Genomic DNA, 17,119 nt, shown 5'->3' with positions numbered 1-17,119 from the left:
TTCAGCATAACTTCTAACAGTTACAGTGCGCCTTTTACTGTTAAACACCTGAATGTAACGTTGCGTTTTTAAGCGCCAGAACTGCTTATGTCGTGACAAAGTTTACACCAATCATCATCTTCTAATGTATCCTTATGTTGAGATAACATTTTTTGTACCGCTCTGCTGTAGGCTACATCTAGTTTAAAACCAAGGGATCCAAAATGTCAGTGTGTGTGTGTGTGTGTGTGTGGGGGGGGGGGGGGGGGGGGGGGGGGTAGCCTAAATTAGGGCTAATCTATAGGTGGCCTTCTTAAACTAAATTTAAACTTAGAGCTATTTTTTCAGGCAGAAGCAAAGAATACGGAGTCTCTGTCCCCTTCTGTAGAGCAGCTAGCCCACAGAGCCTCGCAGACTTTCGGTATTAGGTTACCCATAATACTTTGCTTCTGGCCACGTAAACAGTAGCCCTACTCACCAAAGATTCTAGAACAGAGCTCTCCTCCTGTGGTGATGAGGGTGGCAGACGTGAGAGCTAGCGGCAAAAGGCAATGATGCAAATCTCCGTTTCTGGAGATAAAGAACATTCCACAGATACACACAAGTAGCACATGTCTGCATCCAGGTTAGCATTATTTACTTTAATAACTTTACTTTAACGGGCAAATGACCTGCCCTGTCCTAAAGCCAGGACATACATTTGGCTAACCAGCTTAACGTTAGCTGCTACTAGGCTAGCTTGCTGGCTGCATTCACAGTAACGTTACTAAAGCTACCCATGCTACTGCGGACGGGAAATTAGAATCAAGGAGCGACATCTGATAAAAACGTCAATTGACTTTGTAACGTTACAAACGTTGGGCTTGTGGCTGTGAGGATTTCGTGCATGAACATGGGATTCTACGAAACTTCATAACGTTAGGGACATGGACAGAATGTGGCTAGCTATCATTAGGTTTACATCAGCTAACTGGCAGATAGCTCAGGTATTAGACAGGTTGTCCCGATTAACGTTTACCTGACACTGATACCTCGCGTTTAGTAGGCTAGCTGAATAGCAAATGACTAAATGGTCAGTACATGGACAATTAACGTGCTATTTTACTTAGCTAAAAAAACACATGGTGTCTGTTTTGGGTACACATTAGCTAACATTACGTCGGAGATATCAACAGAAGCTCTGTTTATACCTTTGCCAGCTGGCTAGCGTTAACTTTAGCATACTTCAAAGTAACCAGATGGGAACCTGCTTGCTCCCAAGTTTTGCTGAAGCAGAATAAAATAACATTAACGTTACTGTTGACATTTTTGTAAACCTAACATTTAGGTATACGTGACTTATCATTTTAACAGTTCGCGCATCACGTTTTAGTATACATATATCGTATAGATCTATTGATTGTTAATTAAGTTAAACTATTAGTGCTAACGTTTCTTAGTTAGGTAGCACTACCGTAAACAGAGGTAGTGATCACTCGAGTGTCGTAGGCATACTGTTGGCAAGTGTCGTGAGATGTGGTGCGCGGTAATCTTTGGTGCTATCCAGGGTACTGATTCTGGTCAATTTCTCCTTGTCATTAGTTTACCGTCTCATGTCTCCATGCTGACAAACACAGATGCAACTGAAATCACATAGTTCAGTGGGATGTCACACCTTGTAACCATCCACATTCTCTTCTTGTTGAGGGAAATTTTATTATTTTGTCATTTTATTTTTATTTTTTTTATGTCTCAACAATAGCTTGCAGATAGTGCTTTATACAGCGAGTAGGTATCTATCGAGGATTCATTTGTCATGACCGTTTTCCAAAACTACCAGATTTGTTCAAGAGTTACTTAACACAAGAACTTGGTAGATCATGTGTGAGCTCGCTCCAAAACCTGTTTCTCTTCCTTTCCAGATCAGCACCCTCAGGTGTACCACAGCATGTCAATGGTTCTGTTTGCGTCAGTAGTGCGGGTGAGGGACGGGCTCCCCCTCTCTGCTTCCACAGACTATGAGCAGGACAAAGGGCTCCAAGAGACCAAGAGACATCTGAAGGGCCTGTCCAAAAAACTCAGCCAGTTCCCCGACCGTTGCACTTTCAAGACTGGCCAGTACAATGTCAAGTAAGTGTCTTGATAAAGTTCAGTCGTATGGTTACTTTTTACGCTATTTATACACTTATAATGAGGTGTAACAGTAAATTAATCCTGAAAAAGAGAATAGTTTGACGTCATTTGGGTGTGGGAAGTATGGTTTAAAAGAATGATGCTGTGATAAGGCCAGACAGTATTCTCTCAGTGATGGCTGATAGCTCAGTAGAATATCTCAGATATGTAACATAATTTAATGGAAAATATAGTTATTAAATTAAACTACATGGGGGACTAAACAAACACAAGTAGTTGATTCTTCTTTTGCATAAATTTCTTCTCTATGGTTGACTGGTAATTATATTCAAAATAGGGGGGAAAATATTTTTTGTCTGTGAAGTGGGTGGTTCTTTTTCAGAATTTTAAGTTGTTTACTTTCAGTCGTGTATCAAGAAAGCAGAATGGTTCCTCTCTTTTCAGTGGAAAAATGCTTATTGTAACAACTGCAAATGGAATACATTAACCACAATCCACCCCGTCTTGTGCTGTCAGTGTTTTCCGTCTGCTTTCCAAGCGTTACTGAAAGTGCTTTCCTGACTGAGATGAGCGCTCGTCTTTGATGTTGATTTTTCAGACACCAGACATCTTGGGGCCTCAGATTAAAGTTTGTGGCACAGGCTTGTGTGTGTGTGTGTGCGTGCGTGCGTGTGTGTGTGTGATTTTTGTGCATCTTCTTGACATTACTTTCCTTTCCTTTTGAAGGAACCTTTGAAGCCTTGATCAAATGATGTCTGATTAGAGGTGATTTTTTTCTGAGTAAAAGTGCTGTTGATGCTGTCAATTAAATGAGCAGAGCATCTCCTAGGTGGAGATGAGCCATGGTCTTTCGTTGTTTGCGCACGCCTGTGTGTGTGTGACTCCTGTGTGTGTGTGTTTGTGTTTGTTGTTACAGTAGTGTGTGTTAGAAGGACAGCCTGGTTATCCTCCTGTTAATTTGCATAATGTAACATAATGACAGGCCGACACTGAAGCTGCGCATTCTGCATGGTGCCCATTGAGAAGCTCTCCCTTACTTGCTCTAGCCGTTCCGCCTCTGGAAGTTGCCGCTGGCTGGCGGATGACCGAGTATGTTTACGTGGATTCCACGGGAATGCCACTAACGTCCTAATCAAAGCAGCGTCACCCGAGCGGAACGAATCCCCGTTACGGCCTCCACCTTCCTCCTGCCACTGGACCCTGAGCGCTCATTTGATGTACCGTAGGTTTAATGAAGACGAACGTGGGCCTGTGGAAAACCAGGAAGGACGGGGGCTGCTTGGCTTTTCAAACAGAGACTAATGTAATGTGGGGATGTGAGGCCACCGCTCACCGAGGCCCTAATGCAGACGTATGGCTTCTTTTGAGGGTAGGGCGGCCATTTTGCCACTTTGGCAGTCTGGACAGCTGTCATCCATCATCCAGGAAAACTTCTAACGCAGGCAGAAGGGAATAGACACACTTTCGGTCTCCCTCACTCTCTTCAAGCACTTCTGCAACCATCTCTTCTTTATGGGGTTAGAGCTTTCTCTCTTTCTTGTGTCTTTCACTCTCTCCTTGCTCTTCGATAGTAGCTTTCTCTTTCTGTCTCAGTTTCTCTCTCTCTATCTTCACTCTGTGGGAGCAACTTTCTCTCTTTTAGTCTTTCTCTCCCTCTTTCCTTCTTTCCCTTCCTCTTCTCTTAACCCTTAGAACCCGATTGACGCAAAGTGCGTCAAAAAACACACCCTTTCTTCTCTGTTACATTGCTCCGGAACGGTTCATCGCAGCGAGATTAAACCTTTATTGCACGACAGAGCAGAAGTGGGGCTTTCCAACGAGACTACACACTTGTCTGTACGATCAAGTATGAAAATTAAAAAAAATCATGAAATTAAATCAAATTGCATCATATTTACAGTCTATACTTCTCTGCGTTCACCTGCACACACATTACTCTAGTTTGAATTACTCGAGAACCCGTGATCGCATCGATATGGCAAGCATATCAGATGAAAGAGGAGGCACAGGGCTATCCATTGGTACCATGTTTATCGACCCTTCTGGCTTATAAAACTAGACGAAGTGACTGCAAAATAATAACGTCATGTACACAAACCAACGCTGCACACTCATTACTCTCGTTTGAATTACTCGCGGACCCGTGATCGCATAGATATGCCACGCATGTCGGATGAAAGAGGAGACTTGGAGCTATCATTTGATACCAAGTACATCCTTCTGGGTTATAAAACAGACGAAGTGACAGCAAAATAATAACTTCATATAGCTGGACTTACCCCACGTTTTTGTCTGTTCTTGTGGCAAAGCATGTTTATAATCCAAGTTTTCTCTATGGCAAAGCATGTTCATATTCCGGTTTTGAGATCCTAGCAAATTCCTGCATGGCATCCAATTCAAGGCTCACATTGCATCCCAATTTGTTCAACAAATAAACACCTTTTTTGCCTTTACTTTGTTCATGGCAATGCAGTAAAAAGTTGAGAATTATTATGACTGCATACACACAGGCACGCAGGCTAACACGCAACCTCGGGTCAAGTCAGGTCAGATCAGTTCGTGTCACAAATATGGAGCGCAGAAAGGTCATTTTTCATCACTAAATAAAAAAAGGCATTTATTTCCGTAAATCACACAGCAAATATTTCTGTAAATTGCTCAGCCCCAGAGTATCCCTCCAACATGGCAATTATATTGCCCGATTCAGGACAGTCTGCCCTACACACACATGAAATGCATGTAGAGCTGTGAGCTTGCTGTGGTGAGATACATGTCGAAATATAAGAATTTTTATAATACACTTTTTATATTTTAATTCTTTAAAAATCTAAATAAAATCAATGCTAGTATTAATACATGAAATGATATAGCCTAGACTCTCCTGAAAAAAACAATATATAATATATGTGTGTGGCACTTACAATGACCAGAATAAATCCTTATGAATAAAGGTAGTGAAAATGCCCTAAAAACAGCTTAGGGTTCTAAGGGTTAAAGTGAGCATTTCTTAGTCTTACTCTCTTCACTCCCGGATAAGAACTTTTCCTTTTCACCCTCTCTCCTTCTCTGTGTTATATGGCCTTCCTCTCTCTCTTTTTTTTTCTCTCTCTCTCTCTCCTCTCTGTCTCTCTCTCTTCTGCTGCTGAAGTGTGTGAGTCATAGGTTTGTTTCATCTCCCAGCAGAGGCATTAGCACTGACGCACAGATTGTGACAACCGCTCGCCTCACTTCCTCCACAGACGTCCACCTACCCCATCCGCTTAAACGAGAAGGCGAGCAATGTGAAGGAAGGTCGGGGACAAGAAGCACCCCAGAGGTCATTGATAAACCAACTGGTCAGGGAGACACATATCTACAGGGGGAGTTTAGGTTCTGGGCTTTAGTTTGGGTTCGGCCCACACAGCTCATACGGGTCAGTCTGATTTGGCCATGGGAAGCGAAATAAGCGCAAAACGTTTTTGTTTTCTTGCTAACGCTCCGAGATGTGATCACAGGTTGTTTTTCCCCCCTGGCCGCACGTGTGCGACGTGGAGCCTTTCCCACCCTCTCCCCCGTGTCCCGCAGGAACAGCAGATGTCATTCCCATGTTCGTGGCCAGAGTCCAGCCTGCCCCCGGCCTTGCCAAGACATTAGTACAGACGCTCCAGGCCTGTTAGAAGCAGAGCACCATGGGAGCTCTCAACGTCCCAGTCAGAGACATTACATCAGCGCTCTGCTGTGGCACTTCCTGTTAGATGTGGCGCACCAAAGACAGAGTGAGATCGGCGGCCCATATTTATTTATGACCTAATACAACTCACTGCCTCCTTAACACTTCCCTGCTGTGTGTTGTGAGTGGCTGTGTGTGATCACACTATGAACTGAGTGTCAGTGGAACTGGTATTACTGTGTGTGTGCGTGTGCGTGTGCGTGTGCGTGTGCGTGTGCGTGTGTGTGTGTGTGCGTGCGTGTGTATTTAGAGCACTCTTTGATGTGGGATATGAATGTGTTGTTGTTGAGTAAGTGAGTCTCTCATCCTTTGGCTGTCAATCTGTCCTTGGGCCATCAATCCCAATCCTCCTCTGATGTTTTCCATACACGTGGGATGTGTGTTCTTATTTAATTGTGTGGTTTGGCTGGACCATCCTCTTGACTGAACGCCCTTCCCCTGTGTGTTGTGTTGTGTTGTGTTGTCCAGTTTCACGAGCTCGCTGGGCGTGGGCTACATGATGGTGTGCACAGAGAGCTACCCCAACGTCCTGGCCTTCTGCTTCCTAGACGAGCTGCAGAGGGAGTTCATCGTCACCTATGACACCAAGCGCACCAACAGCGCCGTGCGGCCCTACTCCTTCATCGAGTTCGGTGAGCAGAACCACAGGAATCCCAGCGGCTGTTGTCTCATGAATAGACTGATAAAGAAATGCTATGAGTGAATGGCATCAGCACGGCCCAGATCTGCAGTCATCACCACCTTCATCATCACCTTCATCACCTTTACCTTTATTGTCATACTCAGGGTCCATTCAGAAGTCACAGATAACACAGACATGACATAGAACAGTGTTTCCCAAACTTTTTTTCTGGGGACCCACTTTTTAAAAATGACAGACCATCGCGACCCATTTCACTTCAGATCTAACATGCAACATGCATGCAACCACCAATATTTAATTTATTAGACAACATAAATTGTGCTGGCGACCCAAATAAAATCTCCTGCGACCCACCTGTGGGTCGCGACCCAGTCTTTGGGAAACACATGACATAGAACATACATTCAGAAGTCACAGATAACACAGACATGACATAGAACATGCATGACAAAAGGAAAAGAAAAAGAAACAAAAACATTTCACTTCTATAGAACACAGAGAGAACACAGTGTTCTCACAGGGGTGACTGCTGTTGTATGGCACTAAACTTTGGATTTGCCAGCAGCATAACAATGTTGACGCTCAGGCGACAAATGAATTTGTACATCAAACTTGTTAATAATGCCTGAAGGGTGCTGACATGCATTACAGAACAGCTCACTTGCACTACAGCACCTGGGTTTCTTAAGTAGTATCCTCATACAGTCATTATGAACCTGAACCTACAGTCTTTTTAACAGCTCTGCAAACACAAAGACACTGTACAGCTTGGAGCTATATACACAAGCAGCACTCATCCAGTTTTACGTTTTTGCTGTTAGTGGAATATAATGTAGTCTTTGGCTGTTAGTGTAAGTGTGTTGTAACTACTCGGTGCAGATTTTGAGTTGACAGGAGACCTAATAACATTTGAGATTGTTGCTGCGGTTTTGCATCAGCCTCTAATGTTTACATGTCAAGAGATTTGCTGCACGCAACTTTTGTTTATTTTGTTTGCCAAAGCCTTTTATTTAATAAACATAGCAACAATTAACAATGAATGACATTGTCTGAAATCATTGCTTTCATTCCTCTGACAGACAACTTCATCCAGAAGACCAAGCAGCGCTACAACAGCCCGCGCTCGCTTTCCACCAAGATCAACCTGGCCGACATGCAGACGGAGATCAAGCTGAGGCCGCCCTACCAGCTCTCCCCCGAGGAACTGGGATCCGAAAACGGCTTCTCCCAACACACCCCCTCCAAGTACAAGGGCATAGGTACTGATCACACACACACACCAGTTGTGTTTTTGTTTTTTTGTTTTTTTTTAATCGCTACAGTATATATGATAAGATATATGATGGCTAAAGTATTGATCTGACAAAACACTGCTTCCAAGTAAAAGGTCCCAGGCACTGATTAATTGTGCAATAACTTGGTAGACTCAAGTCAGTCACAGTGTAGTACTGTGTAGGTATACATTTTCATCACTGGGCGGTCTGGATGCCTGGATTTCAGAGTCATGACTCCAGGGTTGTTTGCACTTGGTTATTTCAGCTCATCTACGAGATCAGCCTTGTGACTTGTTTTTTTACAGCGATTTCAGTTTACTTGGTCTTTCAAACCCAAGCTCCTATCCCTCGCTCTCTGTGTCCAAGGGCGTGTGTGTGCGCTAGGCAGCAATGTGACATTTGAAGGTGGAAACAGCCAAAGAGGCGAAGCGCGACTCCACAAATCCTCTGCATCTCTCGCACCCGTTTCATAATGTCAGCAGCGCACACACTCACACACACCACACTTTGCCTCCAGGCTACAGCTGATAACACTGGAAATGAAACACATGGATTTTATGTATGTGTGTGTGTGTGAGAGCGCCTATATGTATATGTACAGTATGTGTGTGTGTGTGTGTGTGAATGTGAACGTTTGAACGTTTTTATGGATGCACTGGCGCATGCCTGGAAGGCTCCTCTGATGTCTCATCTCCAAAGACTGTGTGTGTGTGTGTGTGTGTGTGTGTGTGTGTGTGCGTGTGTGCGTGTGTGTGTGTGTGTGTGTGTGCGTGTGTGCGCGCGCGCTGTCTCTGAGCGTTGTGGGGAAGCGGCGGCGTCTACAGCCGCGCTGGTGCGCTGGGGTTAGCATGTTTCCCCTCTGTATCGCACAGAGAGAATCAAAGGCTTCACACCTGAGATTCCTTATTAGGTTCCTTACATTGAAGGTTGGAAGTAATCCCTAGTGGGGAAAGATGAAAGGAGCTTGGACCAGCTTTAATGTTTTCCTCCTCCTTCTTTTTGGGGGTGGGGGTTAAAGAAAAACAGAATGTTGTGAGCTTAACTAGACAGTAGACCATATTTTAGTGGTAAACATTTGTAGATCATAAAGAAGACTACCCTTTGCTCTCTCTGCTTGTTTGGCGTTAACATATTGATCTGGCCTGATCAATATGGTCAGTGAAAGACACACAAGGAAAATAAAGAGATGATAAAATGAAAGAGCTGTTGGTAGAGAGCATATCCTGATCAAAAGGATGGTACGTTAACTTTTGTTGTTCAAAGGTCTGGTGCTACAGAGGTTGATAGTTTTGTAACACAATCCACAAAATCTCTAGCATCGGTATGTAGTTGCAAACACCTTATCTATCGGCTGCACTCTAGAAAACATTTTATATAAGGTGTCACTGCTGCTAAACTGGTAAATCATCCATAGCACAGACTGATTTTTTTGTAGCATGTGCTACAATGTACCTGTAACAGACCTGCAACATTGTTATAAATAAGACCCTACTGCTGAGATTATAATACATCACCTCAAACCCTCACGTTGCTTTTAGAAATCCAGTGGTTGGTTAAATCACTCGGCATAGGGCTTACATTACATTACATTACAGTCACTTTGATTGATTGGAGGTGCTTTTATCTAGTTTGATTTGCATAGGAGACAGTTCACAGCTAGAGGCTAAACCACTACATGGAGGCTCCGCTCATTTGATTTGAATGTGAATGTCTCTCTCTCAGAATTTGTCAAATCCCAGAGACTTAAGCATAAGAAACATGAGGAGACTCCGCAGTCTCTCCTGATAATGATAAAGCATTCGCCTGTAATAGTAACCAAAATCTCTCTCTCTCACACTCTCTCTCTGCACTCACTCACTCACACTTTCTCTTTCTCTCTCTCACACTCTCTCTCACTCACTCACACTTTCTCTTTCTCTCTCTCACTCACTCACTCACTCACTCACTCACTCTCTCTCTCGCTCTCACACTCTCACACTCTCACTCTCTCTCACTCACTCACTCACACTTTCTCTCTCTCTCTCTCTCACTCACTCACACACACATACTCACCCACCCCTCTGTCTGGTCTCCCCCCTTAGCGCCCCACCAGATGCTGGAGCCGGTGACGTTGGCGGGGGTGGTGTCATGTGTGCTGAGTTTGCTCTGCACCGGCCTCAACCTGCTGCGCGGGGTCCACGCCATCGAGAGCATCCTACAGGTAGGGGCCAGCCAGGCAGCGTGAAAGGAAGCACGTGGAATTGTGTACCATCCGAGTGGTCTTGAACACAGCCACGCGGCACTCTTCCAATGGCTTTCCATTTAATGCAGCGGCCACATGTGGTACAACCATGGGTACAACATGCTATGACCAGAAAGCCCTGCCGACGCTAGCTGGTTTGCATGCTAACTTCAGTGGATATCAGATAGCATAGGTGTATAACATATATAGGCGTATAACAAATAGCAAAGGTGTATAACATGTAGGTGTATAACATATATAGGCGTATAACAAATAGCAAAGGTGTATAACATGTAGGTGTATAACATATATAGGCGTATAACAAATAGCAAAGGTGTACAACATATAGGTGTATAATATATAGCATAGGTGTAAAATATATAGCATAGGTGTACGTACAACATATAGCATAGGTGTACATACAACATATAGGTGTATAATATATAGCATAGGTGTACAACATATAGGTGTATAATATATAGCATAGGTGTACAATATATAGCATAGGTGTACAACATATAGGTGTATAATATATAGCATAGGTGTACAACATATAGGTGTATAATATATAGCATAGGTGTACAATATATAGCATAGGTGTACATAAAACATATAGGTGTATAATATATAGCATAGGTGTACAACATATAGCATAGGTGTACAACTTATAGGTGTATAATATATAGCATAGGTGTACAAAATATAGGTGTATAATATATAGCATAGGTGTACAATATATAGCATAGGTGTACATACAACATATAGGTGTATAATATATAGCATAGGTGTACATACAACATATAGGTGTATAATATATGGCATAGGTGTACAACATATAGGTTAGGGTGCATCATTTGCCCCACTTTTTTCAATTTTTTTGAAAATCAATCTGTACCTAGAATAGATTTTTTACACTAACTAAATTAAACTTCCATGAGAAATTTTATAAATTTCTATTGATATCTAAGGGGTCCACCGAGCCTCTGAAGTTTCCAACTAACAACGGACATACAAATATCATTTTTTTCTTAAATAACGGCAAAAATAATAGATCTAGCCCTATAATGTGAAAGAAAGTTGAATATAAATATGTACATTGCGCATCATTTGGTGCCAGCTGTGTGTCTCTATCGTTATTACTTCCTGAGATATGCCAGTTGTCATTTCACATGGATTTTCATCATTTCACATGGATTTTCCATAATAACAGCATGAAAGTAAGTTATCAATAAAATCTTAAATTATATTCCATTAACTAACATTACCCTATTCTAGAACTATGAACATCTTACATTTCAAAGTGTAAGACAAACTGTAAACCTCCTACAAACATATTATATGACTGAGCAAATGGGTAATCCATGAATAGATAGAACATACAGTACATAATTCTTAATAACTAACCAACATATGATGTTGATGTTTTAACATCAAAGAGCACACACTCTTTACATGTTTCCCTTCCTCTTCCTCAGGTTTGGGGTTTTCTCTCTGTCTGCTTCCACCACCTGCAGAACATACTGGTAATGTTCTTCGCCTCTTGCAGAGCCTACAGTATGTAGTCTGAGCTTCACATTACACTGTCATTGACCACATTCATGGACTCCAAGTGAATCAAGGCCTCCTTGTAGGCTGGGTGAGCAGGCCAGGTTGAGATGTCAGTGGTGAGGAAAGGAGGGTCCAGCTGCAGAAGATGAAAGATATACCACAAATCAGGTCCCAGGTTTGCTAGTGTCGTCTTTTGGGTTATCTTTCCTGGAAATTTGGGCTTGCCGAAACCTGAGCCATATCTGTCATTTGGACATGTGCAGGAGGTAGATGGTTTGACAGCAAGCAAGGGATTTCTTGTGCTGAAGTACCACTGGTGTCTCTCACAGGCCTTCATTGCACTCTTGGAGATCACTGTTGAAACATGTGAATATCGAAGCAAATTCTTGAAGAACTGCAGGTCGTTCCATGGCATGCGTCAACAGCCACTGAACACTGCAACCACCAAGATGAGGCCTTGATTCACTAAGAGTCCATGCATGTGGTCAATGACAGCGCAGAGCGTAATGTGAAGCTCAGCACAGACTACATAGGCTCTGCAAGAGGAGAAGAACTACCAGAATGTTCTGCAGGTGGTGGAAGCAGACAGAAAGAAAACACCAAACCTGAGGAAGAGGAAGGGAAACATGTAAAGAGTGTGTGCTCTTTGTAGCGCTTCGGACTTGTAACCGGAGGGTTGCAGGTTCAAACCCCGACCAGTAGGCACGGCTGAAGTGCCCTTGAGCAAGGCACCTACTGTAACCCCTCACTGCTTCCCGAGCGCCGCTGTTGTAGCAGGCAGCTCACTGCGCCGGGATTAGTGTGTGCTTCACCTCACTGTGTGTTCACTGTGTGCTGAGTGTGTTTCACTAATTCACGGATTGGGATAAATGCAGAGACCAAATTTCCCTCACGAGATCAAAAGAGTATATATACTTATATTTATACTTATATTAATATGAAAAAAAAAGGATTTTCATATAAGACCATGACTGGACTACCTTCACATCTGCTTTTTATAGATATTGGGACAAAGAAATGCTAAAAATAGGGGGAAAATGCAATATTTTAGAAACCAATGAAGCTAGAGATATCAGACTGGTACCAAAAGATGTGCAATAGCCACATTTATATTCAACTTTCATTGACACTGTAGGCCTAAATGCATTATTTTGGAAGTTATTTACGAAAAACTGATTTTTCCAGAGCGGGGATACAGGCTCTGCTAAGAAGCAACTTTAGAGGCTTGGTGGACCCCTTAGATACTATTCAATCCAGCTAATATTCTACACATTTTCTTTTCATTAGTATTGTCACATTTTAAAATTGGGTACAAGTTGTGTGAGTATATTTTGGCTGAAGACCCCTCTACCCATGTAGGGTCATTTATTTGTCTGCTCAAGTGCTGAAGTGAGGATGTGTCTGGCAGAGTCTAAAGACAGCCACAGGGGATGGTGTACTGAAGGTAGTGTGGTGCTGGATACACCACAGGTTCAAATCCCAGGGTCCAATGAAAAGCCCTTTCATGGTACTGTGAAGCAAAGATTCTAGAGTGGTCTGCTCTAAGATCTTTGCTGTAAAGTCCCATTACATAAAAGTATCTGTTGAGACTCAGTGACTGAATGTAATAGTAAGTCTAATGTGTAAAAATGTAGTTTACCCCAGACATACGTCACAGTAAACACAGTCTGATGTCTTGATCTAGATTCAAAATTGTTCAAGAGGGCTCTCTTAATTCCTGCTTTATACGTATGGAATTATTCCGCATTGCAGCACTAAGGTGCTAACCATACCAGTGTGCTTTCATAGCCTCAGGCTACGTACTGTAGCCTAATTTATCTCTGTGCTTTCGCATTACTCTCTTTGCCTGCTCTCATTCCTAATGTGTGTGTTTCTGACGTAGATGTTTCTCTCTCTCTCCCTCTCTCTCTCTCTCTCTCTCCCCCCCCCCCCCCCCTGTATTCCGCCCCTGTATGCAGAACGAGGATGAGGACTTTAATTACGTGATTGCCTTCTTCCTGGGGACGGCGGCCTGTCTGTATCAGGTGAGAGATGGCTGCGATGGGTAGGGAAGGGGGGAGGGGGGTCGCTGTCCGTCATTGGCTTCCTGTCAGCCTGGCTGTGTGCCATTTCATTCATCTCTTCCTGTTCGTGTGTCTCCCTTGCTCACTCCTCCCATGTTGTTTCCTTGTCCTCCTCCTCGTTTCTGTATCACTCTCTCTCCTTCCTTACCTCTCTCCCTCTCTCTCTCACTCTCTCTCAGTGTCTCTTTCCCTGGTGTCTGTTTACGTCTTTACTCTGAGCACTGCACACATTTCTCATCATTATGACTTCCCAGGATGACACTAATGAAGAAATCCCCAACTCTGGCACATCTACAGATTGAACTTCTGTATTCCGTTCAAATTTGCCACACAAGTGCCTTTTAGTTGATTATTAAACAGATATTAAGGCAATGTTTGCATAATGACAAACAAATTACTCCCCATTAAATGCCCTGCGTTGGCTCCTCTCTGAACTGCACAATGCCAACTGTTCACCTCATAGTTTCCAAGTGTCTGTTTTGCTGATCGGTATTAAAGTCAGTACGGTCCATCTAATTTAAAGGATTAGTATTTATAGCACACTGACCGTTAGAACACAGGCTGTTGGCAAAATTGTGCTGAGTCTAAGGATATGCCTCTCTGTCGGCCAGATTGGGTCGTTATGGCGACAGATTGGAAGAGGCGAGACGGCCTAGTGTTTGTGACACGTCAGCTGGTGCGAAGCCACAGTAGCGTCTCTTAGATACACAGACGCTCCGATTTCACTAACATCATGCTCGACGCCATCTGAGGAACGGAGCTGGCCAGATGTTTTGTGTCTGGAACTCCGCATTCTCCTCTCGTGTGTTTGTGTATGTGTGTGTGATCATTGCATAGCTGATTGCTGAGAAAACTGCATCTTGTCATAAACACATGCCTGTGTGTGAGTGTAAATCCATGGAATAGTCAATAACTGAAAACGTTGTGGCCTCTTGCCTCCTGTTGAATGAACATGAACATGACGTTTGTGTGTGTGTGTGTGTGTGTGTTTGAGTGTGTGTGTGTGTGTTTGAGTTATACAGTTCATAGTTGCATAAACTTTGGCCTCCCATGTTGGTGGAGTATTCTGTGGTTCCCTGCCTTTGCCCCCTGTGTGACATGTCCTGCTCTCCTGACCCCTCGCAGTGTTACCTGTTTGCCTACTACTCCGTGTGGAGGAACATCAAGTCCTTTCTGGCCTTCGCCCTCATCTGCCTCTGTAACATGTACCTGTACGAACTGCGCAACGTGTGGCAGATCCTCTTCCACGTGACGGTGGGAGCCTTCATCACGCTGCAGATCCGCCTGCGACTGCCCCAGGGCAAGGCCCCCGACTACAATGTCTGACCAGACATCCTCTGACCCCTACACACGCCGCGCCGCAGACACGCACTCTCCACACTCTCACACACACACACACGCCGCCCCGGGGCGCCTCTAAGCGACCGGACGGTCAAAAGACCGGAAGGGGGAACGTAGAGGAAGGCTCTCTTTGCCCCCTCCCTGGGTGAACTGGACTGGGATTCCACAGACGCCCTGGAGGTTAAGCTAAAGCCATGTGTGTGCTAGTCTTCCCTACGCAAGCTAAGACTGCAGGTCAAAGCCCCTGCGGTTAAAAAAAGAAGCAAAATGAGCTGCCTCCAGGGCATTTAGCATGTTCCGCTTCATCTCCTCACCAAGATGGCCGCCAGAGGAGCTGGGATGTATGTCAGATTAAAGTGGTCTGTCTGTTTCTGCTGCCGGGGGGTTTAACATCCAGAATAGTGTGCTCAAGCTAGAGAGTCTGGTTGGTAATTGGATGGTCAAGACTCAGTTAGTCAGTCTGTGCTGATGTCATAGTTGGTCAAGAGCTTGGGTTTTCCTTATGGACATAATGGCCTCATTAGATGCACGGAATACTCCAAATCCATGGAAAAATGAAACAATCACATGGTAGCTATTTATTTTGTTGTGATGGTGTTTAAATTACTGTTAAGTAGACATCTTTTTTTAGACTGAGATTTTGATGAAATGATTTCAGAGAAATAATACAACTTCAGTGTTACAAAAGCAAAATGCTATTTAATCAGTGGGAGTACTGGACATGGCCGCCCATGCGGTCACCATGCCTTCATTCTCACTTCAGCAGACTAAACATGGCTCTGAGATATAGAGGTGAATATGCAAGCTTTGGTCATCATTAAACACACGGCGACCCTCTAGAAGCACATTAAGCTTTAGCCATGACACTTTCCTTTTTAGTACATGTCGTATGTCATGCAGCTGTCTCTGGTATGCTCTGCTCTCCACGCTCTCATTGTCTCTTTCCCACACACACACACACTCTTAATGGATATCTCTCTCCTCGCTCTTTCACACACACACACTCTTAATGGATATCTCTCTCCTCGCTCTTTCATGTCATCCCAGGTGCGGTCTGACGTTGCCTTGCAGCAGTGCTGTTATTATATAGGAGAAGCAGCCCTTTCCAGCCCTGATCAAGGGGCTGTTTCATGATGCTTGGGGCACTGCAGGTTATGGTTCCAATTGTTTGCTTACAAACTGTTATGTCTTGAACCCATTGTATTAGGCTATTTATGATTTTTTTTTCATTGTTTCAGTTGTATTCATCCAGTTTGTTGTTTTTGGTCGGCTGGATGATTGTCTCAAGTATATGCTGTCTGTTCAAGATGACCTGTAAACATAAATGAACAGAAGCCTCTGAAGTTTTCTGGGTGTGGTGTCCTGTGTATTCACTAGTGGCAAGAACAAAAGGGTGCAACGACTCGGCATGATCATAACTTCAGATAAAAAGCATTGCATTGCACATCTAACAGCTGGTGTGATATTGAAGTTGGCTGGGCTGTCGCACATTTATGTCACATTTATGTTCTCAGACTCTGGGAAAAAAATAAATCTGGTAATCAGCATGGGTCAAATCCACAACTTGAAAATAATTGTGTATTTTCCCCTAAATTATTCTGTGAGAAAGCTTTGATCAGCTTTGGAAAACGTCTGGTATATTCCCAGACACATTTGCAGTCAAGACATTTGATTGTTGTGATGGCGATTATTATGCATGCTATTTTCCTTAAAAAGAATCAAATATTTCGGCTGTGTGTTGTTTTGACTATTCCTATTGACTATTAAGTCAGACATAATTTGGGTTATTTTAAGTTCAAGTTTTGTCAGGGTGATGCGTACAAGTTGACAAGAGCAAACACAAAATAAAAAGATTTTTAGTAGTGACTGGCAGTAGGGACAGTCATATTGGCATGCAGGAGGTTGATGATGAGGGTGGGTAAGGTGTTGTTTTTAACATCTGTGTTCAGATAGGGACAACACATTTTTTTTAAAGAGTGTAGGGAAATGGTTAAAGCAGTGGATGTAGACTTCATTTGTAGACTTTGCTAATAGATCACTCCTGAGATGGATATGGAAATCTCCCACCAGCAGTGTGTTCATAGACCTCTGAAGTTCGCCTACAAAAAAGATCCAAAACGGCCATCTTTGCCCATATAAGGAGATCCGGTTGTTAATTGAAGCTAACTACCTATGGCAAATTGCATTGCAAGTTAGCTCTGGGGTAGCAAAAATCTAAGTGTGCCGCCT

General features: G+C 43.4%; 1 protein-coding gene across 1 annotated transcript; it reads left to right on the top strand.

The window, feature by feature from the left end:
* Window positions 1–477: 477 nt before the first annotated feature.
* Window positions 478–16,243, top strand: sec22a (SEC22 homolog A, vesicle trafficking protein). The gene is made up of 7 exons (XM_076264021.1): window positions 478–604; window positions 1,881–2,088; window positions 6,269–6,432; window positions 7,523–7,702; window positions 9,799–9,917; window positions 13,445–13,510; window positions 14,675–16,243. The coding sequence occupies exons 2-7, from the start codon at window positions 1,907–1,909 to the stop codon at window positions 14,873–14,875; spliced, it is 912 nt and encodes a 303-aa protein (XP_076120136.1). The 5' UTR covers window positions 478–604; window positions 1,881–1,906; the 3' UTR covers window positions 14,876–16,243.
* Window positions 16,244–17,119: the final 876 nt, after the last annotated feature.

The sequence above is a fragment of the Alosa pseudoharengus genome, unplaced genomic scaffold (genome assembly GCF_046254945.1).
Source record: "Alosa pseudoharengus isolate Yale_2024_CS ecotype anadromous, Long Island Sound unplaced genomic scaffold, YU_APseudo_1.1 YU_APseudo_1.1_scf_3, whole genome shotgun sequence".
Classification (NCBI taxonomy): domain Eukaryota; kingdom Metazoa; phylum Chordata; class Actinopteri; order Clupeiformes; family Clupeidae; genus Alosa; species Alosa pseudoharengus.
This window is presented reverse-complemented; position numbering and strand designations above follow the sequence as displayed.